The 14,897-nt window shown below is 39.8% G+C and overlaps 1 protein-coding gene across 1 annotated transcript in view; it reads left to right on the top strand.

The window, feature by feature from the left end:
- The window catches only part of NDUFS1 (NADH dehydrogenase (ubiquinone) Fe-S protein 1, 75kDa (NADH-coenzyme Q reductase)), a 37,923-nt gene that overhangs the window by 520 nt on the left and 22,506 nt on the right, over window positions 1-14,897 (top strand). The window contains 10 exon segments of the mRNA XM_011993917.1: window positions 3,002-3,066; window positions 4,147-4,238; window positions 6,629-6,736; window positions 7,752-7,828; window positions 9,012-9,093; window positions 9,185-9,315; window positions 9,743-9,928; window positions 12,104-12,238; window positions 12,995-13,109; window positions 14,293-14,452. Of these exon segments, the coding sequence (XP_011849307.1) occupies window positions 3,002-3,066; window positions 4,147-4,238; window positions 6,629-6,736; window positions 7,752-7,828; window positions 9,012-9,093; window positions 9,185-9,315; window positions 9,743-9,928; window positions 12,104-12,238; window positions 12,995-13,109; window positions 14,293-14,452 (1,151 nt within the window).

Here is a 14,897-nt window from a genome sequence, read left to right as displayed (position 1 = left end):
TTAATTCCTTTCACTAACGGGAAATTGAGAAAAATGACTTTTTGAAAAGTTAGCTCAGGGTTGCATTGCGAATAACAAAATATTGTTTACAAGTTATTGGGATCTATGCTTGTACTGTGAGGTCTTGGATCAGACACAACTTCACACACGAATTGACAGTATAGAAGTGTAACAGTAACTTTTTGATGAATAAACAGGTTATTTTTGTTTTGCGGAATATTCTTGTTTTCACCGACTTAACGCTGCCAGAGCACCTGCACTTTTTAAATCCGGGAAAGTGGTCCCTACAAATTAACGAGCAGAAATTAGAGATTCAGTTCACTTAACAGTTACTGAACGTTTACTACGAGCCAGAAATGAGTCCATAAAGAAGAATAAAATGGGTGATATTCTGGGGAATCGTCAGGAAATGTTAGGCTGGTCAATGAAACTGAGAAAAGGCTTCGAAGCCAAGATTTGAAGGATAAGGAGGGGCCAGGGAAGAACATTTCAGTCCGAGGTCACTGCCAGTGGCAAGAGGGGAGGGGCTGTGTGGGAATAGTGTGGAAGCCTGGTGACCTGTTAAGAAGATATTGAAATACTCCAGGCAAGGAGTGATGGTGGATTGGGATAGGGTGGTACCTTGGAAGGCAGGAAGTAGATGGATGAATCCATGTTGGAGAACGTGGAATAGTATAGTCCCTATACGGAAAAGTATCCAGTCTACTTTTAGAAATGACATTTTAGTCATTAACATTTTTCCATCTAAAGATATAATTATTTCTATTGCTACTTGGTATATCAATGTTCAAAGCACATATCGAAGTGTTGCAAATCTGTATTTCTGACGTTGGGCTATGCCTTGATGCTGGATGTCAACAGCCTAGTTCTAGTTGATTTCCTATCCAAAGTGAGTACTATTTTTATATCGTATTGGAGATAAGAAAGTATTAAAGTTTTAAAATTGTTGATTTCAAATCTGTCAGTGCTCTAATGGAGTAAGTTTAGGTTTACATTTATGCCATCAGTAGTTTTTAGTAGGACAGATGCTACTCTAGTTCTAGAACTTGGTGATAAGACTATTTGGTGGTTATTTTCATAAGGATACTGTGCTAGGTCTTCAAAAAAGGGAAATGTCTAAATGTCCTCAAGGAGCTTAGAGTCTGGTAGGTACTAAAATTGATTACTAACCTACAGTTCAGTAAGTAGAACAATAAAAATATATACACAGTGTGTACTGCTACTAAAGAAAAAGAGCTCAAAGAAAGAGCACTTTAAAACTGATTGTCAGACGGGCGCGGTGGCTCACGCCTGTAATCCCAGCACTTTGGGAGGTCGACGCGGGTGGATGACCTGAGGTCAGGAGTTCGAGACCAGTCTGACCAACATGGCGAAACCCCGTCTCTACTGAAAATACAAAAATTAGCCGGGCGTGGTGGCAGGCACGTGTAATCCCAGCTACTCAGGAGGCTGAGACAGGAGAATCCGCTTGAACCTGGGAGGCGGAGGTTGCAGTGAGCCGAGATCACGCGACTGCACTCCTGGGTAACAGAGTGAGACTGCGTGACAGCAAGACTCCGTCTCAAAAATGGATAAATAGACTGGGCATGTTGGCTCATGCCTGTAATCCCAGCACTTTGGGAGCCTGAACCGGGCGGATCATGAGGTCAGGAGATGGAGACCATCATGGTTAACATGGTGAAACCCCGTCTTTACTAAAAATACAGAAAATTAGCCTGGCATGGTGGCACACACCTGTCCCAGCTACTCAGGAGGCCAAGGCAGGAGAATCGCTTGAACCTGGGAGGCGGAGGTTGCAGTGAGCTGAGATCGCACCACTGCACTCCAGCCTGGGCAACAGAGCAGAACTCCATCTCAATAAATAAGTAAATAAAATAAATAAGTAATAAAAATACAAAAATTAGCCTGGCGTGGTTGTACATGCCTGTAGTCTCAGCTACTCTGGAGGCTGAGGCAGGAGAATTGCTTTAACCTGGGCGGTGGAGGTTGCAGTGAGCCAAGATCGCACCAGTGCACTCCAGTCTGGGCAACAGGGTGAGACTCCATCTTAAAAACAAACAAACAAACAAAAAATAAATTTTGGTAACTTTTCTGGTTTGTGTGTCTTTAAGTCTTGGTGTTTATATAATCCACCCCCATTTATTTCAATAATTCAGCAAGCCTTTTAGAGCAGTGTCTCAACTTCAGCACTGTTGACACTTTGGATGATTATCTTTATTGTGGGGACTGTCCTGTACATTGTAGAATAGCCGGCACCCTGTCCTCTACCCACTAGATGTCAGTAACTTCCCCTGGTTTGTGACTACAGTGTGTTCAGACATTGCTAAATATTCCCTGGGGAGCAAATGTCCTCAGGTGAGAGCCATTGTTTAAGAGCTTACTCTGTGCCAGCCTGGTGGATAGGTACGAAGATAGAAAAATTCAAGGAATTAATGCAGTGAGGGCAGAATGGGCTTATAAACACATAATTGGAGATCTGTAAGATAAGTGTACTAGAAAATAGCAATCAAGACACCTCAAAGGCTTTTGGGCTGGTGAGCTATCTCAGAATATCTCATGAGCATTTAGTAGACAGCTATGCTTAGAACATGAAATGATAGAATGGGTATTGGTAGGAAATGAAAGCAGAAAATATGACTTTATTTTACATAACCATTAATGATAAGCTCGCGGTTAGTCTTGCAGTTTATTTTACTGTGTGGTAGTGCTTTAAGTTTGATCCTTTCTATGTAATTTTTTTAAATGGCAAAACTGCTCTCTGCATAGAATTAGAAAGTCCAAATGTATACAATAGCTGCTGCTGGTTAGTTCTTTGGCATTGTACAAGTCAGTGTCTCTGAGACAGAGAATTCTCATCTACAGACTTGGAGGGAAAATATCAGAACCTATGAGTATTCAATGACATAATGTATGTGAAATAATTTAAAGCCATAAAACATTACCAAACAGTTGGTGATTGTTTTTTCCCCTACAATAATATAATTCTTTGTTTTATTTTTAGCAATATGTTGAGGATACCTGTAAGAAAGGCCTTAGTAGGCCTTTCTAAATCTCCTAAAGGATGTGGTGAGTAGTTTTTTAAATTTGTATTTGTGGATATTAGACCTTATTTTTGTAAATTTATAAGTCTGTGGAATAGTTTATCAAAGACCTAAACCCATACTTTTTAAAAATAAAAATAGCAACAGGCTGGGTGTGGTGGCTCATGCCTGTAATCCCAGCATTTTGGGAGGTGGAGGCAGGTGGATTGCTTGAAGCCAGGAATTCAAAATCAGCCTGGCCAACGTGGTGAAACCCCATCTCTAGTAAAAATATAAAAATCAGCTGGGCATGGTGGCGCACACCTGTAATCCCAGCTACTCTTGAGGCTGAGGCTCAAGAATTGCTTAAACCCGGGAGGTGGAGGTTGCATAGAGCCAAGATTGCGCCACTGCACTCCAGCCTGGGAGGCAGATGGAGACTCCATCTCAAAAAAAAAAAAAAAAGAAACAAATTATCTAAGTTGAATAATTTTCAAAATATAATTTTACTTTGAACAGCTTATGGGAATTATCGTGGAATAGAAAGTATTAGGAACTACACACATCAGTGCCAAAATGGAAAAATCACATTGTTTTTGAAAAGTGATCTTCCCATGAACATATTTTCAGTGGCATTAACAGTTTCAGTTTAAAGTTGGGTGCAGTGGCTCATGCCTGTAATCCCAGCACTTTGGGAGGCCAAGGCAGGAGGATTACTTGACGTCAGGAGTTTGAGACCAGCCTGGCCAATATGGTGAAACCCTGTCTCTACTAAAAATACAAAAATTAGCAGGCATTGTGGTGAGTGCCTGTAATCCCAGCTACTTGGGAGGCTGAGGCAGGAGAATCAGTTGAACCAGGGAGGTGGAGGTTGCAGTGAGCCAAGATTGTGCCACTGCCCTCCAGCCTGGGTGACAGAGCGAGACTCCCTCTCAAAAAAAAGAAGAAAGAAGTTTCAGTTTAAACTACTATCAAAAGTAGACAACCATTAGTTTGCATCCAGAGCAATACAGAGGAATAACAAGGAATGAAAAATTTAGGTTTGTAGTTAGAGTTAATTCATCTGTTATCATCTGCTATAATAAACTGTTAATTTGTTTTTCACTTCAATATCTTTGATGGTCAGTTCGAACAACTGCCACAGCAGCAAGCAACTTGATTGAAGTATTTGTTGATGGTCAGTCTGTCATGGTGGAACCGGGAACGACCGTCCTCCAAGTAGGCATACATTCTAACTATTTTGTGTGTGTGTTCTGATTTTTTTAAATATACTAATTTATTTCCTTTATACTGATTATTAGCAAATAATTCCTTAAAATAACTATACATAGCAAAGTTATATTAAAATTATTTCATTTTATATCTTGGCACTTCAAAGTGAACTATCATTTATTTGTCTGTGACATTTTTAGTGAATTATGGTAGTTCTTTTGTTTCACTTCTACATTCCAAATGAATACCCATTAAGAAATTTGAAGGCTGAGCGCAGTGGCTCATGGCTATAATCCTAGCACTTTGGGAAACTGAGGCAGGCGGATCATTCAGGAGTTCTAGACCAGCCTGGCCAGCATGGTGAAATCCCGTCTGTACTAAAAATACAAAAAATTAGTTGCGCATCATGGCGCGCACCTGTAATCCCAGCTACTCGGGAGGCTGAGGCGGGAGAATCGCTTGAACCCAGGAGGCGGAGGTTACAGTGAGCTGAGAGTGTGCCACTGCACTCCAGCCTGGGCAACAGAGCAAGACTCTCTCTCAAAAAAAAGAAATTTGAAGTAACTTAAATTGGTTACTATAGGTAAGTTTGTGAAAATATATCCTTCATTTGTTTTGGGCCTGCTTGATGCTTTTCATTTTCATATAACCTTTCTGTGATTAGTAATATTCATTGGAATATATCCTACAAAGCAGGTAAACGGAGGGTAGCATGTGCTTAAATTCATGCTCTAAATATTTCTTCATATTCCTCCAGAAATAATAAATTGGTTATAGAGAAGTGATGCTTCACTCCATTTGTAAGTTGTCACAGATCTAAATGTCCGTTTTTCATTTTAGCAGTCATTTCTAGACTGTCTGCCAGTCACAGACATGAAAGCACAAAATATGATATATAATAAATGTATGTTCAAGGTACAGCAAAAAGTTGTGGCAGGGATAGGAGGTAGTAGAAAGAGATGTTGGGTGCCTCAGGTCATCCCTGAGGAGTATTAAAGGATGAATAGATGTGTTCATATGTGTACAAGAAGGACATGCTTGCATTTCCTATGGTAAAAGTTAAGGCAGATAACTTGTCATGTTTTGAAAACTTCAGATAGTTTAATGTTGATGAAACATAAGGTCTAAATAGATGAGATCACAGGAAGTCAAGTTATTGAGGAAGGGAAGGTTCAGTGATGAAATACAGTATCTGCTGTGCAGAAGAGTTTATATTTTGATCCATCAGGAGTTCTGTTGCCTATTTAAGCAGGGTGACAGTGACTGTAGAGGATGATCGTTTGGAGAATAGCAAGACTGGAATAAGAGACAAGGAAAAAGCATTTTGTATTATTGGGACAGGATACTATGAAAAGCCCTAAAATAGATAGTGACTATGAGAATGAAAGCAAGAGAGTAGATTCAAGGGAGAATGACATGGAGACAGGCCTTCAGGAATGATGAAGACCCGAGGAATTTTTTCCCCCGTTGTGCAGAACTTCCCAATATTACTTTAACGGTGAGGAAAAAAACCCCACAAAGTTTCAGTAGAGACACAGAGACAGATAGTTCTTTAGAATTCAAAGAGACCAGAGGAATTTTTGTGGTTTTCTGCATTTGTTAGGTTATTTTGGAGTGTATAGAGCGGAGAGAAATCATTGGAATTTAAGCTGTCTGTGGAACATACACATGCAAAGTCCTGTAAATCTGAAGCCTGGAGAAGTGCAGAACTAACACGGCTGCAGATGAAGGTTTGGACATAATCATCATAAGGAATGTCAGCTAGGATGAAGGCTGGGACACTGTCTGTCTTTTTCACTACTGTACCTGCATCCTGCACAAAGGAAACACTCAACACATTTTTGCTAACCAGTTTAAACATTGGAAATTGATGACATTGTTTTAGAACGAAGGCTGAGGATGGAGGAATTAACTCTAGAGGAAATTTGAACATAGATATAACCTTCAGCCCAGTGGGAGGTGAGTCCTGGATGAGATATAGGAGCCAAAGACAGATAGCCAGCTAGATAGTGTGTAGTGAAATCTCTAATCCAAAGGAGGGGAGCTAGGCAAAGAAGAAGTCCAGGTATGAAACCACTGGGACAGAGTTTGAGGGGACATTGTGGACAATGGTTCAGAACGGATATGGGAAGTCAGGTCTTCAGCACAGTGGAAGGATACTTTATCCAGTTTCTTCCACATAAGGTGAAGTCATGCCAAGAATCCTGAGATCCTCTGAGGCAGCTTCAGAGGAGACAGGTTAGAATGAAAGGCAAAGAAAGGGACTGAAATAAGAATGAATTAAGATTATTATAGATAGTAGTAATAAGATGCCGTATGTGTGTGTTTCAGCAATAACAGCAGTGATGTCAGGTTATTCTCATGTATTTTTTTTTTTTTTTTTTTTTTACTTCTAGGCTTGTGAGAAGGTTGGCATGCAGATCCCTCGATTCTGTTATCATGAAAGGTTGTCTGTTGCTGGAAACTGCAGGATGTGCCTTGTTGAAATTGAGAAAGCCCCCAAGGTACTTGATACCTAAAATTCTACACCATGCTGTAGAAGGTAGAAAACTTTCAATCTTGCAGCAAACTTTATTTAGAATTAATATTGTAGTGGAGAACCTAGCCCTCTTTACTTCTATCTATAAATTTATTTTGTACAATTGACTCTCTTCATTTCAAAACTGGGAACACATAGATGGAAGTGCTTTATAAACACATGTGCCATATAATTGTAACATATCTAGAAATTAAAGGTGATTTATAGCTGTCATTATTTCCGGATGGCTGTATAATATAAAACCAGGATGTAGAGTTGCCAAGTAGCACATTAAAAGTGCTGATGCCCTGCGATTTTTAGTAGAGAAAAGGGTTGCAGGGAAGAAGTTCACTTTCAGTAGTTTAATTTCATTTTGGTGTATGCAATTTTTTTTTTTTTCTTGAGACGGAATCTTGCTCTGTTGCCCAGGCTGGAGTGCAGTGGCCGGATCTCAGCTCACTGCAAGCTCTGCCTCCTGGGTTTACGCCATTCTCCTGCCTCAGCCTCCTGAGTAGCTGGGACTACAGGCGCCCGCCACCTCGCCCGGCTAGTTTTTTTGTATTTTTAGTAGAAACGGGGTTTCACCGTGTTAGCCAGGGTGGTCTTGATCTCCTGACCTCGTGATCCGCCCGTCTCGGCCTCCCAAAGTGCTGAGATTGCAGGCTTGAGCCACCACACCCGGCCGGTGTATGCAATTTTTTTATTCAATAGTGTCTGCTAGTCAAAGCAGTTTTTTGGTGTTCTGTTTCAGAGTGGAATAAAAAATTGCATTGACTATTAGAATAAACTTAAAAACCAGGATGTTTTATTTCTGGGATAAATGCAAAGTACCAGGTCATAGTATTATGAATAAAAATTCAGTTTTAAAAAATACCTTGTTCTTTGCCTGTTATCAAATATATAATTTAATGTTTATATAATTTAACATTTTTATATATTGAGTTGCTTATAATTACAAATAAATACAAATACACACTTTTTTTTTTTCATTGAAATCCCAGGTTGTAGCTGCTTGTGCCATGCCAGTAATGAAGGGCTGGAATATCCTAACAAACTCAGAAAAATCCAGGAAAGCCAGGTACTTTATTGTTATTCAACGTAGTACCCTTTCATAAAGCAGAAAGTTACACATTTTGGTATTTGGACCTTCCCATAGATTAAGAATTTAATATCAAACTCTGAAGAAGTTGGTGTGCTCAGCTTCTAGGAGCAGTAGAAGCGAGTACTACATAGTAGAGGAGGTCCAGTCAGGAGTTTATGGTATTGAGCCTTAGGATCAGCATTAAAAATCCCTGTTTAGTAACTTGCTCAACTTATGATGGAGGGTTAATCTGGACTTACTAAGCTATTGCTATATTGTACCGGGACTGCTTGTGTTTGGTTTTGTTTTGAATTAATGTGAATATTTTCTGAGGACCATTCAGCAACTTTTGATCATTCGGTGTTGTTAAAAGTTACAATTTTCTTTATTTTTTGCAACAAGGTCTCACTATATTGTCCAGGCTGGTCTCGAACTCCTGGCCTTAAGTGATCATCCTGCCTCAACCTCCCTCCCGTAGTGCTGGGATTACAGACGTGAGCTACCAAACCTGACCAAAAATCATAATTTTCTGTGTTCTCTAATTATACTTTATTCTAGGCTCCTCTAAGCATTTGCCAGATTGTGTGTTTAATACTACCAGAATGATACTCAGGAGGATCACTTGAGCCCAGAAGCTCAAGGCCAGCCTGGGCAACATAGCAAGACCCCGTCTCTTAAAAAAATATTACCAGAATGATAGATAGTTGGCATTTCTGATACTAAATGTAAAATTACTATTAATTGTATAAAAAAAAAATACATCTAGGTAGGTTGTTTAAATGGCCTATAGGTGGGCCTGGCAAAGTGGCTCACGCCTGTAATTCTAGCACTTTGGGATGCCAGGGCGGGAGGATCACTTGAGGTCAGAAGTTCGAGACTAGCCTGACCAACATGATGAAACCCTGCCTCTATAGAAAATTCAAAAATTAGCCAGGTGGGTTGGTGGGCACCTGTAATCCTAGATACTTGGGAGACTGAGGCAAGAGAATCACTTAAACCCGAGAGGCAGAGACTGGAGGCTGCAGTGAGCCAAGATCGTGCTATTGCACTCCAGCTTGAGCAACAGAGGGAGACACCATCTCAAAAAAAAGTAAAGTCTGTAGGTCATTTTGAGTGACAGCAGTTTATGTCTGTGTGTGTATATTTGAGAGTCATTTTATATGTTACAACTTTCATACAGGGAAGGTGTGATGGAGTTCTTATTAGCAAATCACCCACTGGACTGTCCTATTTGTGACCAGGGAGGTGAATGTGATCTGCAGGTATGTAGTAGAATTCTGTCAATCTTTTTGGTTGTCTCAGATTTTAATTTTACTAGCAGCATTCGATTGACTCTTTAATAATCTACTTAAGGACCAGTCCATGATGTTTGGAAATGATAGGAGCCGATTTTTAGAGGGGAAGCGTGCTGTGGAAGACAAGAACATTGGGCCATTGGTAAAGACCATCATGACAAGATGTATACAGTGTACTCGCTGCATCAGGTACCTTTTTTTCCTTTTTTCTTCTATTATAGAATGTAATTGTATACTTAATAGTCATAATTTGATGAATAATAACATTGGAAAGAATGGCTACTTTTGTTGGGTGGGAGAAGAGGGATGCTGTATTTGATATACCAATAAAATAAGTTCACTTTCATTTAGTACCAACTTCAGGTGGATTTAAAAATTAAAATATATAAGCATTTGCTTTCACTCATAACTTGCTGAGTTGTACACATATGATTTGTACAAGTTTCTGCATGTGAGTTACACCTCAATTAAATGTAAACATTTCATTATTTTTTATTCTAGGACTGTGCTCACCTTTGAAAATATACTCATTTCTTTTTAGTGTTTTGGAAATCATCTCTTTAAGGAAATAATTTGGCTGGACTTAACCATTGATGGCACATTTTTTATCTTGTAGGTTTGCAAGTGAGATTGCAGGAGTAGATGATTTGGGAACAACAGGCAGAGGAAATGATATGCAAGTTGGCACATACATTGAAAAGATGTTCATGTCTGAACTGTCTGGGAATATCATTGATATCTGCCCTGTAGGTGCCCTAACCTCTAAGCCCTATGCCTTTACTGCCCGGCCTTGGGAAACAAGGTATCTTTGTATTTTATGACAATTTGTTTTTTGTCCTTAATTCATTGCTATTCAAAAGGTTCATTTTCTTCCTGAGTTTCAGTTGTTTTGGTCTGTTGACTTTTTGTTTAAGTAAAACCCTTTAAGTAGAAGGTAAGTAGTTAGAATGGATCGAACCTGTGCAAATTAACTGTAGTTTTCTTGGAAATTAATTCTAAAGTACTCAACCACAAAATTATTTTTTTATGTGTTCTTCCAAGGAGTTTAATAGTGTTGATATTTTAAATTTATAGTCTCCCATGTTGTTGTTTATTAAGTTTTCAACTATGAGGAATGTCATGTTCTTTAACCAGTTTCTGCTAATAGACATTTAGCTTGTATATTTCTTTATGATGACAAATCTGTAAAAAAATTGCTGTTTATAAATTTCTGTGTATATCTCTCATTCTCCTGATTAAACCGAGAAATGGAGTAGATAGATGCAAGAGGTGTGAATATTTTTAAGGTTCTTAAAGCATAACAAATTATCTTTCAATTTTAAACTTTATGTTTTTCAACTTTGGGATTTGGGTTTTTGTTTCCATATAATTTCTGTGTCCTTACTGAGAATCTCTACTTGCTAATTCGTGGTTGTCATACATCCCTTCCAGTTTTTAAACATTATTTTCTTTGGTTCTTTGAACGTATTTTAATATTCTTGGTTTTATTTTTAAGTGAGGCTTCTGGGGGCCGGGCGCGGTGGCTCAAGCCTGTAATCCCAGCACTTTGGGAGGCCGAAACGGGTGGATCACGAGGTCATGAGATTGAGACCATCCTGGCTAACATGGTGAAACCCTGTCTCTATTAAAAAATACAAAGAACTAGCCTGGCGAGGTAGCGGGCGCCTGTAGTCCCAGCTACTCGGGAGGCTGAGGCAGGAGAACGGCGTGAACCTGGGAAGCGGAGCTTGCAGTGAGCTGAGATCCGGCCACTGCACTCCAGCCTGGGTCACAGAGCGAGACTCCGTCTCAAAAAAAAAAAAAAGTGAGGCTTCTTAGGAGTTCCCCTGTGTCTGCATAGTTTAGTAATCAGGTATAATTATACTTCAGACACCTCGACCTAATACGAGTTAGTTCTTTGCCAGTGAATCTGTATGTGGATGGAGGAGCATATTCAAAGTTCAGGCTGTTTTCAAGTCTGCCCAGCTATTACTTTGCACTGGGCCCTATGGGTCTCAGTGTTATCCAGGAGTTTGTGAATAGATTGAGCCGTCTCTGGTTTCACCTGCACATGTGGCAGCCGCTGCTAGGAATGCTGGCCGCAATTACCACTACAAACTTAGGCTAGTAAAATCTTGGCTATCCTCAGCTACAATGACCTCCAAAGCTTCACCTCCACAGACAAGTTTGCCTGTTGCTCCAAATTAAGTGAGTTGTCTCCATCTGTACCAAAGAAGTTCTCGTCTTCACAGCCTGCCCCAGCCTGGAAGAAATTCCATTTTGAGGGGGTAGAGAGGAGCATAGGAGCAGCACCGAGCCCAGCCACCAGTTTTTCAGTGCATAAAAGCTTAACACATTCTTGTATGCATTTACATTTCTAAACTGCTGAAATGGTGGGTTTTGCCATTTTTGTCCAGCTTTACTTTTGCTTTTCAGTGGGAAGGTTTTTTGAGCTCCTTAACCTCCCATAGACAGAAATCCTGCCCCTCTTTTTGAATCGTCCCAGATTTGGCTAGTTGGAGCCCCTTCAAACTAGCTTCTGTGTCAGATAATAGTTTTAAAGCCTTCCTTACTGTGCCAGGAATTTACGTGTTCAAATATGGGTGTGCCAGGAGCAGTGGCTCACGCCTATAATTCCAGCATTTTAGGAGGCCATGGTGGAGGATTGCTTGAGACCAGGAGTTCAAGACCAGCCTGGTCAACATAATGAGACAGTGCCTCTACAAAAAATTTTTAAAATGTGGTGAGAGGATAGTTTGAGCCCAGGAGTTCTAGGCTGCAGTGATCATGCCACTCTAGCCTGGGCAACAGAGTGAGACCCCATGGCAAAAAAAAAGTGTGGGGGGTTCTTTTATTTAATTGCAATTCCTCTGAGCTTCATTTTTTAAAGTAATTCAGAAAGGGAATTAGTTGTAAAAATCTGTTTTTGGTAAACCAGGTAACAGAAACTTTCTTTATTCTCAAAAGCACCATAGTAAACACCATATGTGTTTCTCAGAAAGACAGAATCCATTGATGTAATGGATGCAGTTGGAAGTAATATTGTGGTTAGCACAAGAACTGGAGAAGTGATGAGGATTTTGCCACGTATGCATGAGGACATCAATGAAGAGTGGATCTCTGATAAAACCAGGTATATGCTATATTGTTTTCCTTAACTTTTGCAGTTTATTTAAAGGAAATTTTATGATAATTTTAAAGAATTATCTTTTATATTTGCAAATTAGTTACTGAATATAGACTACTGGAATCTGAGCTGCTTATATAACATAATACTGACTTTAATAGTCCTAGGTCAATCCCTGGATATTGTGTTTACTTTGAGAAAGATATTTTTCCATCCCACATGGAGAAATTGAGGTAGATCGATACATTCTCAACTTATTTCAGTTTATTCCTTAGAGAAAAGAAGCTAGGCTGGGCGTGGTGACTCACACCTGTAATCCCAGCACTTTGGGAGGCCAAGGCGGGATGATTGCTTGAGAAAGAAGCTAAATATAAGAGTTTGCACAATGTAATTTTGACAAAATATTTAGAGATACTCATGTTTTGTAAACAAAAATGATTTGTCTTTTTTAGCTGTCAGATTTTTTTGTGTTGTAATTTTAAGATTGTTCAGTTAGCTAAAAGTATAAGAAACCAAACTTTTTTTGTATGTATTTAAGGGAAGAAATCAAACTTTCAGATGGTATTTTAGTTTTAGGTGAAGTTCTTAAAATCTATTAGTTCATCTATAAAAATATCTAAAATAATTACTTCTATCTAGGTGTTTAGATATTTGACACTTTAACCAGTACTATATTTAAATAACATTTCTCGTTGATTTAACTTGAAAATTATAGTTACTTCTTTAGCAAGATTCCACAATCATGTAATTTCTGTTTTCTAGATTTGCCTATGATGGGCTAAAACGTCAAAGACTTACCGAGCCGATGATCAGAAATGAAAAAGGGCTTTTAACCTATACTTCTTGGGAGGATGCACTCTCTCGTGTAGCTGGAATGGTAAAAATTGAAATAAATAGTGTTAAATAGTGTTTGTGATTATCAAGAAACATCTTTGCCATGAAGAGGGGGGATGTATGTTTCTTCCCTTTTTTCCTTTTGCCAAGATTATGATTTAATCTTCCATTTTACAGACATCTGTTGAGGACATATGCTAGATATTATGCTAGATTAAGGGATATAAAGACCACAGACATGTCATTCCTGCATCCTACAATCTTGTACTGGAGAAAGTTGCACAATTCAGCAATTATTATATGCAGCTATGAGTAATTATATAGGGAGTAGTATGAGTGAGAGCATGTAGGAGGAATGCCTAACTAGGACAGGCAAATCAAGATGACTTCCTTGGAGGTTGCAGTGAGCCGAGACCGCACCACTGCACTCCAGTCTGAGTGACACAGCGAGACTCCATCTCAAAAAAAAAAAAAAAAAAAAAAGATGCCTTCCTACAGAAGGTGATTCTTAAAGAATCTGAGAATTAATATGAGCTTGCCAGAGTATGAGTGGAGGGAATAGTTTTCTTGTTAGAGAAAGACAACATAAAGCACTAGAGGGAAAGGCAGATACTTCAGAGGAGGTTGCGTTTAAGGTAACTATAGTTCCACTTCAGACCTCATTTTGAGGTGCCTTTGTTCCTAAGTATAAAACAGCTTCGTTCCAAGCTGATGTTATTAGCTGTGGCCCCACATGACACCTCTGCAGCTTTTCACTTTAGATTAATTAATAATTGTTGTACAACTTCTTTTGTTTTTTTGTGGTGGAGTTTCACTGTTGTCGCCCAGGCTGAAGTGCAGTGGCGTGATCTCAATCTTGGTCACTGCAGCCTCTGCCTCCGTGGTTCAAGCAGTTCTCCTGCCTCAGCCTCCAGAGTAGCTGGGAATACAGGCATATGCCACCACGCCTAGCTAATTTTTGTATTATTGGTAGAGACGGGGTTTTACCATGTTGGCCAGGCTGGTCTCGAACTCCTAACTGCAGGTGATCCCCCCATTTCAGCCTCCCAAAGTGCTGGGATTACAGGCATGAGCCACCGTGTCTGGCCGTGTTGTAAACCTTTTTAATCAGAAGTCTGTTAATTTTTTCTATACTTGAAAACAATTACCATTTTATTTTCTGAACATTTCACTGTGGTCTTTGCTGCATGTAGGTTTCTTGATGATGCCCTTTCATCTGTTTCTAGTTGCAGAGTTTTCAAGGCAAAGATGTGGCAGCAATTGCAGGTGGCTTGGTGGATGCTGAAGCCCTAGTAGCTCTCAAAGATTTACTTAATAGAGTGGACTCTGACACCTTATGCACTGAAGAGGTCTTCCCCACTGCAGGAGCTGGGTGAGAAATACGAAGCTAGGATCTAGGCTTTTCTTTCTTCTTTTAGTTAGAAGTTATGTATAAAATGTGACAATCTGGATTCTCCAACATATCCTCCAGTTTATTTTCACATATAGACCAAGATCAAACCAGAAATTGTAGGAAATAGAGGAATCCATTTATCACTAAGTATCTCAGGCCGGGCATGGTGGCTCACGCATGTAATCCCAGCACTCTGGGAGGCTGAGGCAGGCAGATCGCCTGAGTGCAGGAGTTCAAGACCAGCCTGGCCAACATGGCGAAACCCCGTCTCTACTAAAAGTACGAAAAAAATTAGCCGGGCGTGGTGGTGTACGCCTGTAATCCCAGCTACTCGGGAGGCTGAGGCAGGAGAATCGCTTGAATCTGGGAGGAGGAGGTTGCAGTGAGCCAAGATCACACCACTGCATTCCAGAGTAGGCGACAGAGTAAGACTCTGTC

This window comes from Mandrillus leucophaeus, unplaced genomic scaffold (genome assembly GCF_000951045.1).
Source record: "Mandrillus leucophaeus isolate KB7577 unplaced genomic scaffold, Mleu.le_1.0 Scaffold436, whole genome shotgun sequence".
Classification (NCBI taxonomy): Eukaryota; Metazoa; Chordata; class Mammalia; order Primates; family Cercopithecidae; genus Mandrillus; species Mandrillus leucophaeus.
Note: the sequence above shows the minus strand (reverse complement) of the source record. Positions and strands in the feature narration are given on the sequence as shown.